Source organism: Rhineura floridana, chromosome 6, assembly GCF_030035675.1.
Source record: "Rhineura floridana isolate rRhiFlo1 chromosome 6, rRhiFlo1.hap2, whole genome shotgun sequence".
In the NCBI taxonomy this organism is placed as follows: Eukaryota; Metazoa; Chordata; class Lepidosauria; order Squamata; family Rhineuridae; genus Rhineura; species Rhineura floridana.
This window is the reverse complement of record NC_084485.1, coordinates 76646736-76672226: the sequence shown is the minus strand read 5'-3', so window position 1 is coordinate 76672226 and position 25491 is coordinate 76646736. Positions and strand designations below refer to the sequence as shown.

Sequence of the window (25491 nt, the reverse complement as noted above, 5' to 3'; positions counted from 1 at the left end):
TTGTTGATCTTAAATCCTGCTAACGGTCCAAATTCTTTTAATTTGTCCATCAATATATGAATTCCTTCCAAAGGGTTTTCTAATACAATTATCAAATCATCAGCAAATGCTCTCAATTTATATTCTTCTTTTTTTATTTTTAATCCCGAAATCCTTTTATCTTGCCTTATATCTCTAAGCAGCACTTCTAAAACCAGAATAAATAAAAGGGGAGATAATGGACATCCCTGTCTTGTACCCTTTTGTATTTCACATGAATCCGTTAAGTCTCCATTAACAATTATCTGGGCCTTCTGTGATGTATAAATCGATCTGATCCATTTTATAAAGTTGTCTCCAAAATCCATTTGCTCCAAAACCTGGAACATAAATTTCCAATTCAAATTATCAAATGCTTTTTCAGCATCTAAAAAAATCAAAGCTGCTTGTTTATCATTTCGTTGTTCTAAATATTCCAACACATTCAAAACATTCCTGACGTTGTCACGTAATTGTCTTTTAGGTAAAAACCCTGATTGATCTTCCTGAATAAATTGTTGCAATATTATTTTCAATCTTTCAGCCAAAATCATTGTAAAAATTTTATAGTCATTATTCAGTAGAGATATTGGCCGATAATTTTTTGTTTTAGTTAAATCTTGGTCCTCTTTAGGTATTAATGTTATATTAGCATTTTTCCAACTATCCGGTATCTTTCCCTCTTGCAAAATAGAATTCATTGTAGACTGTAAGGGTAGCAAGAGTTCTTCCTCCAAACATTTATAATACATTGCAGATAGCCCATCTGGTCCTGGCGCCTTTCCTAATTTAATTTTATTTATAGCTTCAGATATCTCTCTTGACGTAATAGGGCCATTAATAACTTGTCTCTGAAAATCTGTAATTTTCGGCAAATTCTGTTTAGATAAATACTCTTCTATTTTTTCAGATGGAATTTCTTGACACTTATACAATGTTGAGTAATATTGATGAAAAATCTTTTTGATTTTTACATTATCTGTCAGCGTCTCATCTCCTTCTTGTATCTTTAAAATAATATTTTTTTGACGTTCTTTTCTTAATTTATATGCTAACCATTTCCCAGGTTTATTTGCAAATTCAAAAGTCCTTTGTTTAGCAAAATTTAATTTCCTTTCAATTTCTCTAACTGTCAACATTGATACTTGCTTCTGTAACATTTTAATTTGATTTACAATAGAAACTTTAGCTGGATTCTTTTTCAATTCTTCCTCTTTTTGTTTTATTTCTTCCAAAATTAATTGCATTTTCTGTTGTTTCTTTTTTTTTAATTCAGAATTACATTTAATAAAGTATCCCCTCATAAATGCCTTACTAGTATCCCAAACAATATTTTCACTTGTTCCTTTATATAAATTATATTCAAAGAACTCCTTTAATTTCTTCTTACATTCTTGTACTACTTTATCATTCTGTAATAAAGATTCATTTAGTCTCCATCTAAATCCAAGATTTTTTTTTTTTAAAGTTAATATCACAGGATTGTGGTCCGAAAAAGTTTTTGGTAATATATCCATTTTAAAAATATCCTTCGCTAAAATTTTTGACATCCAAATCATATCAATCCTCGAAAATGTTTTATGTCTTTCTGAAAAATAAGTAAATTCCTTTGCATTATCATTTATATATCTCCAGGTATCCACCAATTCTAAATGTTCCATGAGTTCAAAACAAATCTTCGGTAATTTACCTTGTGTCTCTTTGATATTTTTTTCAGAAAGCCTATCAATTTTTGGTGAGATTACCCCATTCCAGTCACCCATGACACACCAATGCTCATATGAAAACTCTGACAATTTTTCCATAAGTCCTGTATAAAACCTTGTTTTATCTTCATTGGGGGCATAAATACCCACTATCAAAATGTTTGTACCTTGTAAAGTAATTTCAACCCCCACAAATCTACCACTATCGTCCAATAATACCAATTTAGGAAGCAATTGTGGGTTAATATAGAGAACAACTCCATTTTTTTTTTTTGGTCCAGCTGAAATAAATTCTTCACCCAAATTTTTACAAATCAAATATTTGGAATCTTTCTTCTGAATATGAGTTTCTTGTAAACAAATTATATCCAATTTTAATTTTTTCAAATAATGAAACACTTTCTTTCTCTTCTGCGCCGTGTTGGCTCCATTTATATTCCAAGTTAGGTATTTGTAATCCATCATTAAGCGTGTATTTTAAAATTTGCCTGATGCTCCTTTTGATCCATCATCTTCCTTCCCCTCCTCTGCATATCCTTGTTGACTTTGTTTCCCAGGAACTATATCCATATCTTTGAGTTTATCTTCTTCCATATCTTTTGAAGCTTTTCTCAAGAAGTCCCTTGCTTTTTGAACAGTATTCAGTCTGTATTTCTGTTGTCTGAATGTAAAAATCACTCCTTCTGGAACGTCCCACCTAAATTGAATTTTGCATTGCTTAAGTTTTTCTGTAAGGAAAGCATATTCTTTTCTCTTACGTAAAAGTCTAATAGGAATTTCCTTCATCACCAGTATTTCCTTACCATCAATTTTAAAGGTATATTTAAAGTGTTGCTGTAAAACCATATCTCTGGTCGTCTTCTTTACGAAATGAACAAGCACATCTCTTGGAATTTTTTTCATTGTTGCATATCTGGAGTTAATTCTATAAACTTTGTCTATTTCAAATTCCATCCTATCTTCATTCAAGTCCAGAAATTTTACTAAAGCATTAACAATTTTATCTCTAATGTCTTCACCTGTTTCCTCAGGGATTGCACGGAATCTCAAACAATGCTCTTTATTTCTCATTTCAGTCACAGCTAAATAGTCCAAATTTTTTTCTAGTTCCAGATTTAGTATATCTGTTCTATTCTCCAAGGTTTGTACCTTTTCTTTAGTATTTTTTGCATCTTCCTTTATTTGCCCAATTGTCCCTTTAATCTCATCCACTTGTGTTTTAATATAGTCTTTTATATCTGTCAATTCAGTTTTCATTTCCTGTTTCATTTCCTGTTTTATAGCATTAATCCCTTCCATTATTTTTTGAAACATTTCTGGGGGTATATCCTCTTCCTGTGTATCAATAGAACCTCTTCGCCCCTGGGCCTTGGTTGTTTTTTTAGTTGTCATTTTCAAAAAGAGGCCTTTAATTTCTAATATTAATCACTGTTTCAGAACCTAAGGGCAGTCTATTTCTTTTCTTTTTTTCCCTCCACCAAAAAGAAGAGTTAATATTCCAGGCCTATTATTGAAATCCAGCCAGCACAACACAGTCCTTATCTGCTTCCAAGAATGCAAAACAATTCTGGTTGCCAAGACTAAACAATTAGTAGCATATACGAGCAGCGGATTCATCCAACAAGAAATAGTCCAAAGAGAAAAATAGTCCAAAATATAATAATTACCTCTCATCCGTTTTTAAACTTTAAAAGTCCAAATTCAAGCCAGCTTTTTGTCGTAAAAAAAGTATATAAGTTGTTTATATTTTCTTTCTTCCTTAATTATATTTAAAAGAGAAAAAGTATGACTCACCCAGGTTTCTCAATTGCTGATTCATAAACAAATCCCTTTTATTGCAGTAATTTAAGCCGAATGATAAGGTTTAGGCAGAAGTGGGCTCGCTGGTTAAGAACGTTTTTTTTTGAGAGAAGAAAAAACGCTTCGCTTTATTCCAGTTCAGCTTGCGTGGAATTCCTGACTCCGTCTTCAGCCGATCGGCTTGCCTTCTTATCTCAGGAATTTCCTGATCAATTCCAGCCGCCGACAGCTCAACGAAGTCTTGTGGAAGATCTGATCGGTTCTCCTATACCTTGGAGAACATTTAAGCCAGTCCAAGATTCCTCTTGGAGAAAGCAACATTATTAAGACAGTTGACATAGTTCAGATAGTCACTTTAAATATGTCTGATTTACTCTGCAATTTTAGTGAAGTTTCCTATAGGAAATCATTTTCTTTTGTTTCTATTTCTGTGCATATGTTAAGTACAGCAAGACTTTGCAAAATTTACACTAAAAAAACTCCAAAAATAATTGTGGAATAATGGCACTGACTATTCTGCCATATAGTCTCCAGTGGACCTCATGAGTGTCTCAGTTTGCACAAGATAAAACAGTGGAAGGTGAAATATATTCTAGAAAAATTCTAGGTGTGCTCTCTGTTTTTAATTGACCCTGCCCACCTTGCCTTAAATGAAGTGATTTAAACATAACAGGCTGAAAACATGCATCTTGGGCAGGCTAGGTTTGTTTTTTCCAGCAGCTAGAGTCACTCCTTAAGTAGCAACGTATTGTAATCAGTCTGATTTTACATCAAACTGCAGTTTCAGATTCAACTGTTAATGCACCCAAAATAGAAATAGAACATAACTTAGAACATAAACACAAAAGGCTGTTTTCACGATCATATGACACTGACCAATAAAAAGGCTTTGAAATTAATAAAAATAAATTTGACGCAGGTTTCTAGGATGAATAATGAGAGAAATATAGTTTTCTAGATTAGATTCTCTGTAGAAACAATAATAACACAGGAATGAAGCAAAGTAAGAACACCAACAAACATAGAAAAATGTAATTCCCCTGCTTTGGAGAAGGCAGATATTCCCACTACTCACCATGTGGTCAGAGGCACATGTTATCAAATTCTTCCTAGCTACACAGGATGTGGATTGGACTATGAAAGACCAACCCAAATTGTGTTTGCATTTTGACAAATTTGTAGGACAGTACAATATCTCAGAGAGGAGGTCAGGTCTCCTGCTCCCCTGGTGCATTCACTATAGCTGCCCAATTTCCCTGCTTTTTAAAGTTTGATAGAAAGATCTGTGGGCGATAGGTACATTGTTAAACTGCAAGGTTTTTTGCCTATTAGTGAATATAACTCTTTCAATTGTGCTTTGCTTTCTTTTGAAAGATCTGCAGATCTAGGCAGATCGCAGGTTAGAATGAACTCCTTGTTACCAATGAGGCTTTCACCCACTCACAGACACCCAAGACCTTCTAGCTACTTTGTAGTCTCTTTACAGTTAGTCCACTGACTTACTTGCAGTTGGAGTGCTCTTGCTGTTACATTCTCCTTGCAGTGGCCTGGTGTAGCTTGTCTACTACAATAGATCACTTTTGCTTTTTGTGTTGTAACTTGCCTCTTGCATGCAGACCTTTGAACTGTTGGAGGTGTGCTCACTCAGCAGCACAAAGGATCCCCCGGAGGTGGTAGCCATCTAATTCTACCCTTGCTAGAGAAGGGGCACAGGGGTCCATTGATGGCTCTCATTCTGTGCTAGCTTCTGGTTTGGAGTTAAGTGTTCTATGCTCTGATACACCACATCAGAAGCTGAGATGAATACAGTTCTGGCTTTTGCCTCCTGCACTTGATTCTCTAGGAGAAATGGCCAGTTCTGAAGGTGACTCGGAAAGGATGATGGATGAGAGAAGGCACAGCACTGATAGCACAATCAAGGTCAGTGGGGTTAATTGACATGCTTAACAGGGAGTTCCCAAGTGGTTTCCCGTTTAGGAGCTGATCAGGCCCAGAACTGCTTAGTTCTAGATGGAGTGCTACAGGGGCCTCCTTCCCCTAATCCGTTTACCAACTGGAACCTACTTTATTCCATCCTACTACGTTTTGTCCTCTAAAAATGTATCCCAACACAATCGACATGTAAGGAGGTGTTTTCTTCTGGCCTCTGCTCCTCACTACAGCCCTCTCTGCTGTGTGAAGTTGACAGTTGGCATCACAGCAGTTTCTACCTGTGTTCCTCCCTTCCCCTCTAGGAGAATCTAACCCACCCCATTTCCTGTATGCCTACATCTTACATTTCCTGTAGCTGCCCTTCTCCCTTTGCAGCATTGTGCACTAAGACCCCATGAGCAAGGAAGGAGGGAAAGCTCTGGGGGCAGAGAACCTGCCGTGCACTTTGAAGATCACAGTGAGAGCGATGAAGGTTGGTGAGTGAGACTTTGCCATTGCTTTTGTCATTTGCTCTCCTCCTCTGGGAATGTCCCCCTCCCTTGTTCTCTCCTTTTCTTTCTTTCCTTGTTTTAATTTTTATTTTATTTTATTTTATTTATTTAGTTGCATTTCTAATTTTTATATCTTCCAGTTGCTCCCACCCATTTTCTTTGTTGTAGTTTGGTCTCTTTCAGTTTGCTTCTCCTTTTTCTGCTTTCCCTTTTTACTTCATTTTCTTTCCAGTTCTCTCTCCATCCCTTTCTCAGCCCCAAGGAGAAGATTGCTTGGGGGACCATTTCTTCCAGCGCAGGCCACCAGGAGCTCTCCTTAGTGTGTCCTGCACAGTTCTTGTCCTGCCTTTCCCAGATGTGAAAGTGTTCCTCCCATCCCTGTCTGTCTTCACCCTTGTTGCTCTCCTTCAAATTCTTGAACTTCCTCCTTTGGCATTCCCTACCGAAAGCTACAGTCTGTAAGCAGCTAAAGCCTACCTCTGTTCTGAGCTGAATCCAGTGTTGTGAGATGTTGTGCACCAGCCTTTCCCAACTTGGTGCATTGGCCATGCTGGCTGGGGCTGAAGGAAGTCATCATCTAAAACATCTGAAGGACACCAGGTTGGGGAAGGCTGCCTTGGCTTATTTAGGTTCCTGGTTCAGGAAAACTGCAACCAAATCAGGTTCTATAGTAAGGGTGAAAAATCTTTTCTGTCAAGGGATCATTCTGTTGGAGTAACCTGCTGGGAGCTGTAAACCAGTGGTGGGTGGGGCCAGAGCCCCAAATGAATGGACCAACATCCTTATATTTTCTCTCTCTCTCTCGTTCTGATACTCCTCTCTGCATTCCTGTTCCTTGGAGGGACAAATTGCTCTTGCCAGGGGCCTCAACTTCATTTTATTTTAATTTAATTTATTTTTACATTTATATCCCATGTTTCTTTCTAGTGCCATTAGGGTTGCCAGGTTCAGGGCCTGAGACTGATCCTGTATCTTTAGGAGAAGAGAAAGTCAGCCAAGTGCAGGTGTTCTTGCAACCCTGTAATGGGAAAAACCACAAGGTGGAATTCTCTCTTCCCCCTGCACAACTTTTAAACATACAGAAGACCTCTTGGAGGCCAACCAATCCTTCTGATTCTTAAGATATACTTGAAAATATACATGGGCAGTGTTTGAAAGCCTGCAGTTTGGCTGAATAAGATTTCTAATGGTTGGGTGTCCTGATCCTTCTCATGACTAGCAAAAGCAGTAGAAATTATGCCAGTAATAGTAAACATTGCAGGATAAATTATGCAGAATAGGGTTTTGCATGATTTATATTAATTGCTCAGTTGAACTTTTCTTTGCACAGAATTTGGCTTACTTTGGCATGGAATTTCAATGTTTGCAGTGTGAAGTATACACAGGGTAGAGGAAACTCAAGTGATGTGCAAAAGGTCTTGATCTCCTTTACTCTCCTCCCCCTTGGAACCTTCATTCCTCCTTTGTCTGGATTTACCTTTTTCTTACACTCTTCTGTTCTGCTTCCTACAGCTGGCCTCCTACTTTCTACCAAGTCTATTTTCAGAAACCCCATTAGGGCCCAGAATGGAGTCAGGGGGAGTGAAACAACATCTAGCAATGTCTATATTTTCTGTTTAATTTTGGCTACATTGTTCTGTTTGCTTGTCTGATGGTTGAAGCACAACAGATGGATGTTTTGGTGGCCTTCACCAGGAACTCTGGCCTGAGTGGTGAAAAGCTACATTACTGCTAGCTTTGATCTTGGATGGAAAGTCCTGGCAGCAGTTAGCAGTAGCTGGTATCCTGGAAATCTAGCATATGAAACATGGTAACCTGAAATCCAGTGCTTTTGACCAATCTCTAACTACTACTGTGCCATCCCTGTGGTATTTTCTGGTCAGAAATAGGATGATCTCCTAGCGAGTCTCATGGCTTCTCTTTTCTAGCTCCAATTTGTGCTCTGTTTCCAGACTAGTGTTTTTGTCTAGATACAGATCCCTCTGAAGACTTGCTGGCTACCTCACTGACGGAGCTGTCTGTGCTGCAAAGGCTGGGCCTGCATAGGTAGGAACCTTCCATATATCTGCCCGTTTCTTGAGAGCAGGAAGGGCTCTATAAGGCATGGCACCTACACCAAGAAGGTGGCATTAAAATGATCCTGCATTCAGGTGGAAACAAACTGCTGCATTTAGGAGTATATCGACCCAAGCCAGAAAGTCTTGCAGAACTCTGTGAAGCCATGGAGAATCTTATATTACTGCCGGAGCAGTTCCTTTGTATACCTTGGGCTAATATTGGCCCAGCCCTTCCTCCTGATCAGAACTAAGCTCATCTGGATCTCTTTGTTCAGAAGCTGTGTAAATAGGAGGATTGAGGATCCAGCATGCTAGGGATTTCTCCCCCTCCAGCATTCATGAACATGCGTTGAATGACTCTAGCTTCTTTACAGCTTCAGCCCTCGGGCAAAGGTTATCCATGTTGGAAGTCACAGAACCTCTGCCCTGCTGAGCTTTCGAGGCCTTGGACAATTTCTTGTCCCTCATGATGACTCTGTATTCTCTTCCTTTTCAGGGTAGGATTGACAGAGCAGGATGTGGAGGTGAGCGATGTTCCCATGTGGCTGGATGTCTAGTATCAGTTTTGTGCATCCCTTTGAATATTCTGAGGTTTACAGAGATTGTCTTCAGAACACTTAATGATGATGATAACTGGCTTTAGTCTCAGAGCTGATTTGATGGCCTTCCTTTCTGACTGACAGTTAGCCAGTCACTCAGGATTTTATGATGCTCTGATGAGTCAGTCAGTCAGATTTTGTCTGTTTCCTATGGTCACAATATAAATTTGGGGGAAAGGCAATGCAAGAGATGAGTTAAAAATATCCATTTTCAGAACTGCAAAGTATCAGACTTTAAAATTTCCCCCAAATATTTTATATTAAAAAATCTCCTTAGCAACTGATACTATTTTGGGTCAAAAAAGTAGCTAGCACATATAAAGCAACCTTATTCATAACAGATTTGTCTACGTGAGCCAGCAACGTTCTAATTTTGAAATCATCTGACTGACCTTCTTGAAACTTCTGGAATTAATAGCAAAATCTCTTCCTAGGTGAATCATATAAGGGGCAATACAAAATATAGTACACAATGTCTTCAGTATGGCTGATGCTTTGACTAACTGCCTCTGGGTTCTCCTGCCCTTGGTGGGGAGCATCCCTCTTCAGTCAAAAATGTCCATATAGTGGGGACAGCATTACGTTGCTCAACAGCTCACTGCGCACAGCTGGAAAATCTCTGCATACTTGAGTGTTGATAATTCCTATTCAGTTTCCAGCCCACTTCAAGGGCATTGCCGGACAATATATAGTAGAGAAATGCACAGTTGTTGCTTATTTGTTCTATGACAGCCAGACATTTTTGTATGGGATTCTGCAAAAAAAAGATTAGTGTCAGGAGTATAATATTTTCTAATAATTAAATTTCAATATATTGTTGCTGGGAAAATGCAATTTTTTCCTCAGCTGTCAGGGCTGTTCCTAAGAGTTGTCTTGAATGATGATGACTTTGAGACCTGCCTCAAATGTGGTTTCACAAGAGTCCACAGGCACTTGCTGGATAATCATGACACCTGTAGTGATGGACAACCCAAAGTCCTCCCCTCCCCACCCTATGTCCAAGCCTTTTTGTGACCCTAACATAGATGCTTAGACAGCCTAGAAATATGGGGCTCTGACAGGAGTTGAAACTGACTTGTCTCCAGACAAAGCCTGGAAATGCTTCTCAGTATGTACACACACACACACACACACACACAGACAGAGAGAGACAGAGAGAGAGACAGAGAGAGAGACAGAGAGACTGCATGCACTCATACACACCCAGCAACCTGACTTTCCCTTGAAGCTTTTTCTGGATTGACTGCTGTGGCCAAAGTGACAAGGGCCAGAATTAAAACATTTCAGCAAAAGAATTGTTTAATATGTTTTTAATAATGTTTTTAACCCTTGTTTAAAGGTTTTTTTAAAAAAAAATTTTTAATGCTGTTTTGTTTTAATGTATTTTAAGATCTGTTTTTATGATGTTTTAAAGTGTTTTAGTGCTTTGTTTGCTGCCCTGGGCTCCTGCTGGGAGGAAGGGCAGGATACAAATTAAATAAGTAAGTAAGTAAGTAAGTAAGTAAAAGACAGAGGTACATTTCCTGAATGGGTCTTCCTTCTCTCACATAAACATAGCTCATCAACATTTCCCATAAAGGATTTTGGTTTTGAAATGGTACTGGTGAGCTTTTTCCATTTAAAATCTTTGCTTGAATTTTGAAGGCTGATTGAATTTCCTGAGAGTTGTCTGCTTTGTTTTGACTGGCCCCCTTTCTTGGCAGGCAGCTTTTGCACACTTGGCTCTGGCCTTCCGCTGCGACATGTTCACACTGAGGCGGCGACTACAGGTGGAAGAACGGGCAAGGAACACAGCCGAGGAGAATATTCAGCAGGAGCTGGCAGAATGCCAGGCAATGTTGCCGGTCAGAGAAGCAATTTTCCTGGCCCATTTGGACCGTTCCTTGTTGCGTTCCTAAGGGCATCATTAGCATTGCATTTCCACAAGAACTGAAGAGGGGGAGGAAGAAGTAGAGAATGGGTTGGATCCAGATTAAGTGTGCTTCCAGATACAGGGCTCCTTGCACTACCAAATAATTGTTCCTCTGCTATAAGGAAGAAGCAGGATTGCCATTCACTGTATACACTTTAGGGGTGTTAGTGCTTTTTGTGTGTGTGTGTATCTCACTATGCTCCATCTATGCAGTGCACAGGACATTTTATTTTATTTAAAACATTTATATGCCACTTAATCATTCACATTTCTAAGCAGTATGCATAAAATGAAACAAAAAATAATCATAAAACCAAACACTACCTTAAAATGCCTGTTGGAACAAGAAAGTCTTCATCTTAACACCTAAAGATCAACTATAAGGATGCCTGTCTAATCTCAGTTAGGTGGGAGTTCCACAGGACATTGCCCAGTGGGCAGGGCTGTACTCACCCCTGTATTGGCCCTCATGATCACCATACATCCCTTCTCTTGACATTTTTCAGTGGGTACTTCTGACTGTCTTTAGCACCCCATTTTGTATGTGTGTGTCTTTTTCTTGAATCGGTGTGCATGCACCATTAAAAAAAAAGTTACTTGCAGTATTCCACTGTAGTCAATTGCAGAACTCTGAAAATTGCAATGTTACATCTGAGTAAGTTGTTATGACTGGGCGATTCTACAGTAAACTCCTAGTCTGAAAGCAGCCTAAATTAGTTGCATTCAGTTCCCATTTAAATACATGGGATTTAAGTCATGATTAATTTAGGTCCCATTAAAATCGATAGGATTAAGTTCAACGAACTTATTCTGGATCCAACCGTTTGCAAAAAGGGCTGAAGATCCAGTGGAGGGTTCTACTGAAGGAATAGAGTGGGGGAGATTATTTCCAGTAATTCCATCTTCCCTCAATGTCACCTCCCCCTACATTCTGGAGGGTCCTCCAATCCTTCAGAGCAGCTTTTTCAGGGGGGCTGCAACAGGAAGAAGGAATTTGCAAAAATCACCTCCCACTGGAGCATCTTGTGAATAGAGTTCTGCTCATGGAAACTATTGATCCAAGCTACTGTCTAAACCGGTGTTCTTCAACCTTGGGTCCCCAGATGTTGTTGGGCTACAACTCCCATCACCATTGGCTAAGCTGGCTGGGGACAATGGGAGTTGTAGTCCAACAACACCTGGGACCCAAGGTTGAAGAACACTGGTCTAAACCAAACCTGATTAAACCACTATGGTATTATTTTAGTGAGAGGGGGCTTATAAATATTTTAAATAACTAGACAAGCAATGCCATTGTAAACATTTTTGCTGCCAGTTGAGTTCATTGTTGCCGGAGTGTATTGCTAATGTAATGATCCAATTCTTATGATCACCTTTGGGGGGGGGTATGGTGAAGAACCCAAGATAGGAGGTTAGTCTAGTTAACCCAAGAAATTCTGTCCTCTATTTTATCTGTTCAGAAGCTGGACCAGGCCTGTCTGGACCCCAGGCACAAGGAATTGGTAGAACACTTGACGAGCAGTCTTACAGTCCTAGCAGCAGCAATTGAACGGGCAACGGTTGCAGCGGAGAAATTAGGAGCTGTCCATCAGGTCAATTACTAAGCTAGGGCCATGAACATAAGAGAAATGACGCTGAGCTTCTTTTTTTCTGTGTGGGCTGTGTGTATTGTTGGTGCATGGTACTGAAGAACCTACTAGGGTGTCCATTAATCAATGCAAATTGGAGTAACCAGGAAAAGTAAAGTGTGAAAACTTATCTTGTAGTGATGCAGAGGCAGGCTTTTTCATTAGTGGCACCAATGTTACAGAATTGCAAAAATCACCTCCCACTGGAGCATCATGTGAATAGAGTTCTGCTCATGGAAACTGTTGATCCAAGCTACTGTCTAACCCAGTGTTCTTCAACCTTGGGTCCCCAGATGTTGTTGGGCTACAACTCCCATCACCCATCAGTATTGGCATCCCGTCAGCTTTTGAAGATGCACCTATTCACACAGGCATTCCCTGGGTCCCTTGAAGTGACTCTCTTGTTTTAATTATTGTGTCATTTTAATAGGATTGTTTTATTGCATATTTTAACTATGGATGTTTATCTGTTAAAATTTTATTTGTATTTTTATTGTATATTTTAATTGTGTATTTTAATTATGGATCTTTGTATTGTGTAACTGATTTTTATACTTAGAAGCTATTTGAGCATTAAGCAGTATTTAAACAAATAAATAAAATCTCCTGACCCCTTCTAAGAGGGTTGTGCTGGCTTTTCATATCTGCCTTACCTTGCTCCTCTGCTTTGCTTGAAATCGCTCTTTCCTATCTCTCCCACAGGAGGCCCGCATGAGCCGGGCCACAGAGGTGATGGTGCAGCATATAGAGAACCTGAAAAGGCACCACCTGAGAGAGCACACTGAGCTGAAGGAGATGAAGAGGCTGATTCAACAGAACTCTCGTAACCGGCAGCTGTCAGAAAACAGGGGTGAGGCGGGCCCAGCCTTTGTGCAGGGGGTCATGTATGGTGCCTTGAGATATAAATGTAACATGATAAAATCCAGCAGTTGATGTGTAGTCTTGTGAATAAGAAGACACCAGGCACTGGAGTCGGTTCTCAGGAGCAATTGGAGGCGGGGCTTGTTTTGGGTGTGCAAATGGATTGCAAATGTACTTGTTTTTAGATAACATGTCTTTGGACACCACACCCGTGAAACGCCAGCATTTGCAGTGTTATCAATTCAGTTGAACAGCAAATGCATCGGAGTCTATGCTGCCTGGCAGTGTCTCTCCATGGCTTCAGACTGGGGACATTTTCAGCTCTATCTCGAGATGCCAAGGACAGAACCTGGGACTTTTTTATATGCAAAACATGTGCTGTACCACTGAGCTACAACCCCTCCCCTAAGGGCCTGTTTTTGTCTCCTTAGATGAAGGTGACCAGAGACTGAAGCAACCTCCAGTACGAATGTTCCAGCAGGTAAGGAGGTAGGGTGGGATGGAGGGGTACCATGTCCAGCTCCTCATCTGTTCCACAGAGCACAGCACCAGCCTTTTAAGGTGTTATGCTCCTGCTTTTCTTGAAGACGTGCCATAGTAGCAGAAGGCCAATAAATCGGTCATTTGGCTTCATAATCCCCTGAGAAGGGGAAGCCAAATTATAATCTTGTATCATGTCAAGATTTGAACTTTTTTAGCGCTACACTATTGGTGTTGGCACAAAAATGAAATAACCTCCAACTGGAGCAAGGCGTCTTGTTCTTGCCATAGGTGTCTTGTTCTTGTTCCGAAGCAGCTACTTATTCACAACTTGCTAGACGTTGCTGGATGATGATGGTGGAAACTGTAATGTGAACTCTGTCTTGGTGGCCATGGAAAAGGGAGACCATATGTCCTATCTTACAGATATCAGTCCTCTATTTAAAGAGCTGCCAGAGGACAGTCCTCTATATGAAGGTGTCCTCTGTTTTAAGGGCTGTCCAGTCCAAATGTGGTTTAAAGATATTTACTTATTGCATTTATATCCTACTTTTTCTGCAAGGAGCTTAACGTGGCATACATGGTTCTCCCTACTCCTCATTTAATCTCCACAACAATCGTGTGAGGTAGGTTAGGCTGATAGGCAGCGATTGGCCCAAGGTCACCCAGTGAGCTTCATGGCTGAGTGGGGATTTGAACCCTGATCATAGTCCAACACCCTAACCACTACACCACACTGGCACATAAAGAATCATAAGAAGAGAGAGCAGGAAAAGCCTTGAACCTGTCCATCAACAGTTAACCCCTGGGCAACAGACTGAGCAGGCACACAGGTCACCTTGTTACCCACTGTGGTGAGATCTCTTATGTACCGTTTAAAGTACAGTAATTATTTCTAAATTTGCATCTATACATATAAATTAGCATATCCAAAACTTTTGCAAATCTGTGTCCTTTTTTTGACAATGCCAAGGAATTGATTAGGCCCCCAGAGGCTTCCCATCTGGCCCCTAGCATATCCCTCCTCCACTCTAAGGATCCTTTCTCACCACTGCTACTACATTTGCATCTGTGCCGCCCCATTTCATTTTATTTATTATTAGATTTATATGGCTGCCCATCATCACATGTCCTCAGTGTGGCTTACAAAACAAATACAAGATAATTAAAAATATCAAAACTCACTAAAATGCAGCATAAAGATCTACTTTTTGGCAGAAGAATATACCATGAATTAGCAGCTCAAATTACAAAATAACATACAGGTTACCTAATGAGAGCTCAGATTTTGTTTGATTAAAAGGCCTGGGGGTGAATAAAAAGGTCTTCACTTGGTGCCAAAAAGTCGTAAAGATGGCATCAGGCTCCCTGGGAAGCCTATTCTACTGTGACGGTGCCACTGCATATGCATGGGAGAAAATGGCTAACAGGGTGAACAACTAAAGTGCATAAACAAGAGAATGGTGGCAGAGCCTCTGTTGCTCTTTGCTCTCTGTATGAAAGAGTTAAGAAGCCTTTGACTGCATCCCAAGCTCTGTTGAAACATGTTACTAGGCATGTGTTTACAAACACAAAAAGCACCTAATCTGTGCAGCATTCCACAAATTCAGTGTCGCCTTTATATTGGGTTGCCAGTGTCTACATGTGCAGAACTAGCACACCAGCAAGGCATACACCCACGCTACCAATGTTGCTTTAGTAGGCACCGGTGATCTGGTAATGCCAGCCTCATGGAATCCTGCATAGGGAAGTTGTTTTTTGAATGCACATTGTTTAGCTCAAGCCCCAGAGCAAGTGATCAAGGTGCATGAGTAAATAGAACGGTATTGTTGGCTCCTCAACTCTTGCTAAATTCAAAGAATGGTCCCTATTACAAATATGCTGCTGAGCAGAGGTCTAGCTGCTTAAAACACAGGTCATGGCAAGACACTAATCATATTAGCCAGATTTTTTTGTGGTATATCGGATGACGGTGGGGCATGAGAGAAACCCTTAGGAGCTCAATACAGGTACCTCAATATGTTAGTTTAATTGTTAGTTATTTTATTTAGTTAATAAAATAAAATTTAATTGGATCAAATGTTTCAAAATGTCTAGTGCTTTTCTCTGCATTTTTGTAGTCATTGCCTAAAAATGGAAAAGTAAGAACTGACTTCCTTCTTCTTGAAGAACTGAGTAGAATGTTACCTGTGCACTTTTCCTTGTATCCACACAAGCAAACAGGCTACAAGTCTGTTAATGAAAGCTGAATATTCAGGGAAGGGGCCAGGAGTATGCCCTTCCTCAGAGGCCTCTCTGTAGCTACAGCTCTGTTCTATTGTGTCCTAGGGATCAGCTCGTCGTCGAGTCAGCATTGCAGTTATTCCCAGACAGCTGATGGTAAGGAAACACTCCCTCTATAAGTGTGATTTTTGCAAGGTGGGAATATGCCTGATCTTGTTGTTTGCTGGTTGGCATTCCACCAAAATGCAGTGACATCCCACATGCCAATTGAATTGCCCATTGTGTATTCCATGCATGCTTCTCATTCTGCCCAGGACACAGCGTTGAATTCCACCATGAATTTATTCATATCTAAGATGAAATCATTTTTTTGTATTGCCTGAAGCTAGAACAGTAAGCTTATACTAAGCCATGTTTATTAAGGCTTATCAATAGTGTAGTCTATTTAATTCCAAAGTGCCACTGCAATGCATGATGGGAAATTAATTTGTCCATCTCCACCACCAGTGTGTTTGAGCTCCCAGCATGCACCCCTTTGGGCCTCAGGAAGACAGTTTGGGTAGTGATCTCTGGTATTTGTGTTTTTATTATTAACAATTGATATTTTACTTTTCTGTTTGTTGATCCTGTTCATTCTTTGGGCATTGTTTCCTATTCAACAGCACCACGGTCAAGACCAGCCTTTGGTTGCTTCCAGACAACCAGTTTGTTGAATATTTGATTTGTTTGCACAAAATTTGTGTGGAGATTATACAACATCACCCTCAAGTGACAGTTACCTCAAACTTTCCAGTGCTTTTTTCTGTCACTTTCTTACTGCAAAAAGTTTGTAAAAAGCACATTAGTTGCACAAGAGCTCTGTAATGCCAGTGCCATTGGTATTTATTGCAATGTGTCAACTTCCGTGGGGGGCAAAGCTATAAAGGTGTATCATATGAAGGATATATACTGGCATCTACCTGAATGGGTGAGAGATCATTGCAAAAGTCTTGACAGTCTAGGAGTGACCTTAGCTAAGGATCCCAGTGGGTGTTCCAGAGACAATATCTGCTGTTTTTAACAACCCTGTGGGCAGCAAGACACTATATAGGAGTCGTGTCTGCTGTCCTGTCACTGCAAGTTTGTCTGTCCTCTTTGCCCACTGGTTGTAAAGCTGAACTGGGAGGCCTTCTTTACATTGTCCCTTTCAAGATTAAACAATGTTGCTATACACAAAAGCCCTAATGTCAACAAAAGCGACACAAGTTCATGTCCCTGGCTGGCAAAAAAGGGAGCAGAAAATGCACATCATGCTTTTGTCTGCTTTCAGTGTAACTTTTCCTCCATGTGACTCACTTTTGTCTGACATTTTGCTTCATGCAGCTTTTTGTTTTAAAGTTAGATTTGGGCTTTTCTTTAGTTAACCGGGTTTTCAGGCTTTGACTGCTAGAACCTTAGGGCCCTCCAGACTCAGTATTTTGCAGGAGGGATTCAAGTGCATACCGGGAAGTTTAGGTTGTGCAATTAAAGTGGATTAAAGCACTCTCACTCTAGCACAGCAAAACCATTTTTTAAAAAATGCAGCAGCTTTTTGTGGTTAGGAAAGTGATGGGAAGATGATCTGAAAAGAGTGGGATGAACAAATGATTAATTGGAAGATGTATAAACATCCCACATGCTCATTGTCAAATGACCTCTGTGTAAACCAATCAGACCGAATGCTCAATAAAGACTGGATATAATCTAATCTTTATGCAAGCACATCAGGATGAAAGCTCAATCAACAGGTTATCTGAAGGAGTCCTTAGTGCTACCAAATCAGAATTATCTCAGTTCCTACAAAAAGCTGCTAATGCTATGGGAATTGTGCAGTTACAACCTGCTCATGCTATATTTTGTCTGTTGTTCTAGTTTCTTATGCTTCTCCTTGGGCACTCTGTCCCCCAGAGTTCCTTTTGAGTCACCAGAAGAGATGGCACAGATGGTTCAAGTCTACTTTGCCACACTTCCTCTTTTGATCACAATATTCCCTGACTCTTTTTGCAGCAGTTTCATAGCCCTGAAAGTGGGCAAAGCTTGGAGGATGAAACCATTAAGCCAAGAGCAGCAGAGGAGAGCCCAGACAGGTAGGGATAGGTTGATGCAAGAACCTGTCATATTCATATGTGGGGAGTCATCTTGCTTGGTTCTTGGCATGACTGGTGTGCTTATGTATGCTGTCCTCCCCACAGACAGTCCCACAGCTTCCAGGAAGACTCTGGTGACAATTATTTTGTCCTGCATGCAGCATCACCTAGCTTCTCACAGCAGAACCTGCTGGGGACAAACAGCACTGAGTGTGATGTAGATAGAAGCCGCCACACAGAAGGGTAAGAGGTTATCAAGGCAACCCTCCTCCTGGATTCTTGGGGAAAGCAGTGCAACATCTCTGTCCCCTGGAGGGAGAACCTGGCCTCTTTAAATGAGTGCAGACAGCTGAGTGATGAAAACATTCAACTGTGATTTGAGACTCAAGGCCTCTTTCCAAGATATGCTTTGGCTTTGCATTGTGCAGCATTAGTCATTTTGCTGTGGGTGCATTGTTGCTTCCTGCTGCAAACATGGACAGTGTGAATACCAGGCATATACTTTTAAAAGCTGGTGCGCATACACCTGGGAGCTCCCAGCACATGTGTATGGGTGCAATAGGGATGCTACCTGTCAGTCACAATCTGCTTTATTTGATGAGGGAAATACTGGTATGCCTGCAGTAAAGTTAATTGCTGTGTGCAGTGAAGTGGTCTTTTGGTGTCAGGAGAGAGATCAGTTAGGCTGTGTACACATTACCGGCTTACAATGCAGCTTGGTTGTTCTTTTTCTCAATTCAGATCAAAGCAGATTTGGGGGAAAATGCATCAAAACACAGTATGTCATAAGAAACCACAAGACAGACACGGATTATGGCTAATGTTATGTGTACACTGTTTTCCAAACCAGCAGTGGATGCGCACTGGATGCAGAATACACAGGAGTGTGTACACAGGCTTAATCTCTCTCTGTCAGGGTGGTGTCCAGAATGGATCTCAATCCTCATTAGTTATCTTTCTGGAGGGCAAGTATATTTTAGATGGGGCAATCTGCTGTCTCAGAGATGGAGGCTCAAAGAAATGGTTTTTATGGGGAGTGTGGGAGAGGAGTTTCCCTTTTGTTTTTCTGAAGTTCCATCTGGTAGTACTAGAGATGGACTTTGGCCGGTATCCAGTGATCCTGTTCTGCTAGCACAAGAGACTTCCATTTAATGGCATAATGGAAATTTCCCCTCCTCTCCCCTGAAGTTCCCCACACCCTCAAAATCGGCTCCATAGGTCTCTCCAGAGTAGATTTTGGGGGCATGTGGGGGAAGGAGAGGAAAGGGAAATCTGCTTGTGAAGCACTGGGTACAATAACCCTCCACCCCTGGCTGCATTGTAAGCCTCTTAGATGAGCACTCTAGAATCCCCCACTGTCTCTTCCTAGGAGGAAATTAGAACTTCGGAGCAGAAGCAGCATTGGCAAGACTGTAGATGAAGAACCCAGTGAAGAATTGGGCAACAAGGAGCTGAATGAAGAATGTGAGGAACAGAGAGGAAAGACACTCCTGTGAGTGAATGATGTCTTCTACTCATGCCACCCATCCACAGTGCCCTCTTCAGTAACAACATGTAGCCTACTGTAATCCCAGGATTTAAATTTAAGGCACAAACATTGGCAACTTCCCCTTAGAATGTATTTATTTTTATTTGCTTACATTTATATCCCATTTATATGTGGTTCCCAGGCAGCCACCCATCCAGGCACTGAACACACCCAGACCTGCTCAGTTTCAACAAGATGGTGGCCTCATGCACTTTCAGACCATATTACCCAGAGTGCTTTAGCAGCCATTTGTGTGAGAAGAACAGCAGAAATAATGAAGTTCAGCCTCCTTTTAGCACGGTTGTCATCTTGTGAAGGCAACACTGGATTGTTCTAGCCTTTCTCCTTGTGGGAAGTTTTCTTCCCAGTCATGAATAGGACTCTATGTAATCCAAAGTTTGGTTACCATGTCTCAAAAAAGGATAATGTAGAGCTGGGAAAGGTGCAGAAAAGGGCAACCAAAATGATCAGGTGGCTGGAGCAGCTTCACTATGAGGAAAGGCTATACCAATTGGGGCAGCTTGGTTTAGAAAAAAGGTGACATGATAGAAGTTTCTAAAATTATTCATATGAGAAGAAAGTCTCATAATTCTAGAACTTGAGGTGATCCGATGAAACTGATTGGCAGGTGATTTGGGGCAAGACAAAAGGATATACTATTTGTCACTATAGGATGTGGTGATGGCCACTCGCTTAGGTGCAGGGATGTAGTTGTCCAGGATCTTCGGGAAAGGGGCTTAGACCTCTCACTTTTTTGGGAGCAGGGTCCCAGACAGGTCCCTATGTCTGCAGCGTCCTATGAGCCAATCCAGCATGAAAGGTAAGTGTGCTAGCCACTGAGAAGAAGCTTCTAACATGCCTCCTTGTCTTTCCTGCTGATTGGAACCAATCAGAGTGAAAGGAGGTGAGTCAGCCACTGAGAAGTAGCTAACACACTCCTCTTTCATACTGATTGGCTCCTAAGGATGTCTGTTGTGTGGGAAGGACTGAGGTGTGTGGAAATGACAACAAACAAGCAAGGATGTGTGGCTGTGACAGGGTGTGGCATGACTATCATGGAGGGACCCTGAACTTCTGAATTTGCCACTACACTACTGCTTAGGTGGCTTGAAAATAGGATTAGACAACTTCATAGATTAAAATTCTATCAATGTCATGAGGGCAATATGCAGCCTCCAGGTTCAGAGGCAGCATCCCTTTCCACCAAATACCATCAGGAATGGACTACTGTCTTCACGTGCTTCTTGTGGACTCCTCTGAGGCATTTGGCTGGCCACTGTGGGGAAAAACAGGATGCTGGACTGGGTGGATGCAGCAGGGCTGCTCTTTTGTATTTTCATTTCTGTGCAAACCAATAGTTCATGATCAGGTGCAGGATTCAGCATTCTGAGAATCTCAGTGCTCTATTTTGTAAAAAAGGGGGGAAAACCCCTAACCGTTATGGCTACGGAGTGAATAAATTGCACAATATACATGAATATATGTCAATTTGCATTATCACTATAGATTGCAGAAATCAGTTCTTTTGCAGGGAGAGGGTATATTGAATTAGTGTTGACACAAAATTTCATTAATATTTATTTGAGTGCACTCTAGTCTACACAAAAGCCTATGGATAATGAAAGCTAGAGCTTACTGGGAATATCTTATGAAAATATGGTAAGACATAAGATAACTGATTGATTACACTGGATAATTATATTCTAATTTATTATTGGCAGGTGCAAAGGATCTAAAATGGAGCTTTGCAGAGCCTGGTTCTCTATGCCCACTTACTATTGGGTTTTGTTGTGGCTGTTTTTTCTGGGGATTGCTTGCCTCATTCTGATACGGATCCTGGAGGTGCAAAAACAATATCCATTTACAACCTCTGATTCTTAGGCACATAAGGAGAACAACTGTGCCAGAACTTTGCACCATTAAAATCCTAAACAGTTTACCTCTGTAAAATAAAAATATGAAAAAGATGCTGTTGTGTTCAGGTCCTTTTATTCCATTTGTGGCCTCAATATCGGCACCTATAGTGAGAGTTGCCTGACTGGGACAATGCTTACAACTCAGCAGAGTGTACCTAACTTGCCCTATCTTTCGAGGTTAAATATCCTTCCAAGTCTCTGTGGAAGGTATGTTAGAACATTAGCCTTGCGGGTGGTGAACATAGCATTTCAAGGATTTGTTCACAATGATCTTTACTGGAGTACAGTTTTGAGCTGTAGGGCTCAGCCCTTTGTATCTGGTAACTCCTTTTAAATGGTGCTTTGTAAGAGGTGAGTCCCATATTTCTATATGCCTGGCTTGCAAGTACTGTAACATGAAGCCAAACCATGGCTAAACATGAATGAGCAAGTGTGCTAGTTAACTGTTAGATAATCACAGCCGCTTCACTGCAGGTAGCACAGCAGCAAGGGAGGAGCGAAGCAACCAGTTTTCAAACTGTATACACCATGAAGCTTGCTTGTTCACATTTAGCCATGGTTTAGCTTAGCATTACAGGCGAACAACAACAAGAGGTGTATTAGTGGCTTTTTTGTCCTTTGGTAAAATCTGAGGACTTCCTTTTTAACAACATCACTTTGTTTTTGTATTGCAACAGTAGAAATGTATAATGACAAACACTGCTCTGTGAGACTAAATTTTAGACTCCAGATTTAATGGTCTTATGGGGGCGGGGCTCTTTATATGGTAATGAGTCTTACTTCCCTTACTTCAAAGTATGGCCAACAAGCCCTTCTGCATTTGGGGGCCTCCTGTTCATCCTGCTGAGTAGAGCCCTGGAAGTCTGCCCCAAAGACCTACCCTGACATCACAATTGAAAAGGATTCATTGCACAATGACAGCCAATTGCACAAAATCATAGTGCAGATGATTGGATGATGTACTGTACACCATTTCTCTCCACCAGCAGGTGGTGCTAATCCCCGCTGAGAGCAGCTGAAGGACAAGGGGAAACAGCTTCCTTATTCCCTAAGACTTTGATCCTAGTCATACTTACTTGGGAATGAGTTCCATTTAATTCACTGGGACTTAATTCTGACTAAGCGTGTAGAAGACTGGCCTGCAAGAAGGGAAGGAGAAGAGAGAGCTTCCCCCATGCCTCATGAGACCCAGCTGAAGGAAAAGCCCTTCCGTCAGGCTGTACAGTAGGACAGTGAAGTGTGTAACTGCTCACCATTTGTGAAGAACAGCTCCTCCAATGGCTGAAAATCAAAACAGAGCAGGTTTTATGATACAGGTACATCAAATATTGTAACGCTGTTTGTGTGACAGATGGCACAGTTCCACACCCATTGTTAAGCTAGTGGAATTTGGAGGCCATGTGCTATTTACCTCAGGAAAGGATGCAGGCCGAGAACAACGAGGAAGGCCTGAGAGGGTCAACAGAGCCTTTCAGAAGCATTGACATCTATCTCCTGCAAACACAACACACCTTCCTCAACTAGAACCTGGAGCTGTGGGTGGGGGCTCAAAACATGGCAGCGTTAACGTTTATACACACACTCTCTTATTATAAACAAGTGATAAATGTTCACCATGTATTGTATGCGGAGCTATTATCATTTCACCCAGAACGGTCGAGTGCTCTGTTCAACAAAAGTTGTGTCCCTCAGTGGAACATAGGAAGCTGCCTTATACCAACTCAGACCACTGGTCCATCCAGCTCAGTATTGTCTGTGCTGACTGGCAGCGGCTCTCCAGAGTGGCACACCTGACATGAGCAAGGGGTTAAGGGAATTGTGCCAATTCCTGATGCTGATTGCTGCTAGTCCAAATGGCAGCCTGGGGGTTTACAAGATTGTTGCAGGTGGTGACACAATTCAGGAACTGAAACATATAACCCGTCTTGGCACATCTTGCCTCTTTGCAGTACTTCCTGTCCACATCCGGTTGGGTACTGCTACACAGTTAAATCAGTTAGGCTGATCTTAATGTAACCTACAGACAGAATGAGGAGATAACCAAGAATATGAAGCAGTGAGAAGACAAGGAGTGTGCATAGAGCAAACAATGTAGACTCTGCATGACACGAAGGGGAATTTACCATCTACTATTTTCTTAAGCATGTTAATTTCATGGGGTGTCTTCTTCTAGCACTATGCACCACAGCAAGGCAAGCCCTGCCATAAGGCAGTGTGAGGCAAGCAACTGATCTGCGCATGGGGGGGCAGGTGTCAGCACTTGGCTGAGGGCCCCAGGGGCTCAGTATGGTCCATCACCAACCTATGCTGCTACTCCCTGCCCGGGCTCTGGATGGCAATTTTAGCAGTGGGTGGACAGTGGTGCCACTTTTGAAGGTGAGCCAAGCTCAACTGCAGTGTTAGAGGTGTGTGGTGAAGGGCCCATTGGCAGCAGCACTGTGCCAAGAGCTGCCTGAAATCTGGTGTGAGCCCTGGATGTTGGCAGTGACAGCAGCTTTATGGCCGTTCAATCTGAGCCCTCTGGCTGTATTCTTCTGTTGGAGGACACAGTTGTCTGGCACCTCCATACTTAGCATGCTGTCCTCAGGTGTGGCGGAGGATGCTATCCTATTGCCATTGTTGAAATAATATTCATCTTTCAGTTCTGTTGGCTTCTCTACATGGAATGATTAGGACACCATCTTGTCCATCTCAGGCACCAAAATGTCTTGGGTTGGCCCTGAACCACAGTGAACAAATGCTCCTTATTTTCTTTTTAAAGCCGCTCATGATTTTACATATATCTTCTATTCTGGACTGGGTGTATTCTGCCATTGGACTGTACAAGTGCAAAATTGGGTATCAGACATACATTAGCATCCAGAGAGATACTTCTTAAGAGTATCAGCTTGCATTTTTAAAATAAAAAGCAAGCTTCTAGCCCTTAACACTACAAAGATAGGCTTGAAAGTATTTTGGAAGTGTGCATGGTGAGATCTGAAAAGCTAGACACTAGGACAGAGTGAGCAGGGTTACTCTCCATGATTAGCAGAAGCAGAAAATAAGCAAATATATGCAAACAGTGTGATGCAGAATCCAGCCTTTTTTGGCACAGAATTTGGGTTACTTTGGCACTGTGTTTTTTTAAGCTGTGCTTTTATACATTCCCTGATGTTCTCTTATCAGCTTCATTCAGTTTTTCATTTTGAGACTAAATATTTTATTATGTGATCAACACCCACAGAGACAGCCCATATTTGGGGCCAGAGGCAGAAAAATAAAATGGTGCTCCCCACAATGGTAAAAATACAATAAATAAAGGAAACGGTCAACATCTTCTGTTACTCCAGAAGGTGCAGCCCAAGGCAGGCTGTTTTACCCTGCTTAATGGATAAAAGGCGTTCTTAAGCCTGATTCACATATGCAAGACAGCAGCATTTGTAACAGTACATATGGAAACTTCAGATGGAGAGCAGCACCCTAAATGGACTTCACACTTTTCTTGTCCTATTGTAACACCCAAAGAATAATTATTACAAATGAACAGGAAAACATATACTGTACAGGGAAACCAACAAGAAGTCCAAATTAACACACAAGTACCCCATTTTCAAGTGCACAGTAAAATGATTTGTCCTAATTAAGCATAATTCTTTGCTTCATGGACTTTTTGAGGGGGTATACATGTGGCACAGGGAGATATAAAAAGATATGACACTTTTAATATTTATATTATCATGACACTTCCTTAATAACCCTAAACTTTCCATTTGTCTTTTGGTTATGGCAACATACTGGGCAAATGTTTTCAAACTATTCACAAGCTCCCTTCCTTGAGCGCAGTAAGCCTGATTCACACATGCAAATTCAGGCCCAGAAATTCTCATCATGTCAGCATGACTCAAAGACATGACTCAAGGAAAAGGCAGTGTGATGAAAGCTGGGTGGGCTCACTTCATGCAATCCACCTATCCTGTGGATCAGGCTACACACTGCGTGTCTGAATCGGGCCTAAGAAAAAGCCTAAAGTAAAACTCAAGGCTTTTTCTCTCCTTGCTGTCTGGTCATATTTGACCCTAAATGTCCTGCATCAGACCAGCAAAACAGTCCCGGATAAGGTCGGAAGCTACAGGATGCAGCATCCTTGCGAAAGCTCAGCGGTCAGTTCCTAAAGACTCTCTGGGACCTCTCTGTGCGCTGGCTTGAGCTCCATGGAAGGGGATACAGAAAAGGTGCATGCTGGATCTTGACCCACA

At 41.3% G+C, this 25491-nt stretch overlaps 1 protein-coding gene across 3 annotated transcripts in view; it reads left to right on the top strand.

Moving 5' to 3' along the window:
* LOC133386690 (inositol 1,4,5-triphosphate receptor associated 2-like) overlaps window positions 1-21251 on the top strand; it is a 35352-nt gene extending 14101 nt beyond the window's left edge. For 2 of the 3 annotated variants that reach the window (XM_061630410.1, XM_061630407.1), the window contains 13 exons: window positions 5368-5444; window positions 5832-5928; window positions 7918-7993; window positions 8501-8528; window positions 10307-10447; window positions 11976-12107; window positions 12846-12993; window positions 13436-13485; window positions 15813-15863; window positions 17733-17812; window positions 17918-18055; window positions 19182-19304; window positions 21062-21251. In XM_061630410.1, the coding sequence (XP_061486394.1) occupies window positions 5368-5444; window positions 5832-5928; window positions 7918-7993; window positions 8501-8528; window positions 10307-10447; window positions 11976-12107; window positions 12846-12993; window positions 13436-13485; window positions 15813-15863; window positions 17733-17812; window positions 17918-18055; window positions 19182-19304; window positions 21062-21221 (1301 nt within the window). In that variant the 3' untranslated portion in view covers window positions 21222-21251. Of the gene's footprint in view, window positions 1-5367; window positions 5445-5831; window positions 5933-7917; window positions 7994-8500; window positions 8529-10306; window positions 10448-11975; window positions 12108-12845; window positions 12994-13435; window positions 13486-15812; window positions 15864-17732; window positions 17813-17917; window positions 18056-19181; window positions 19305-21061 lie in introns of all 3 variants that reach the window. The other variant, XM_061630408.1, reaches the window with a different exon arrangement.
* Window positions 21252-25491: the final 4240 nt, after the last annotated feature.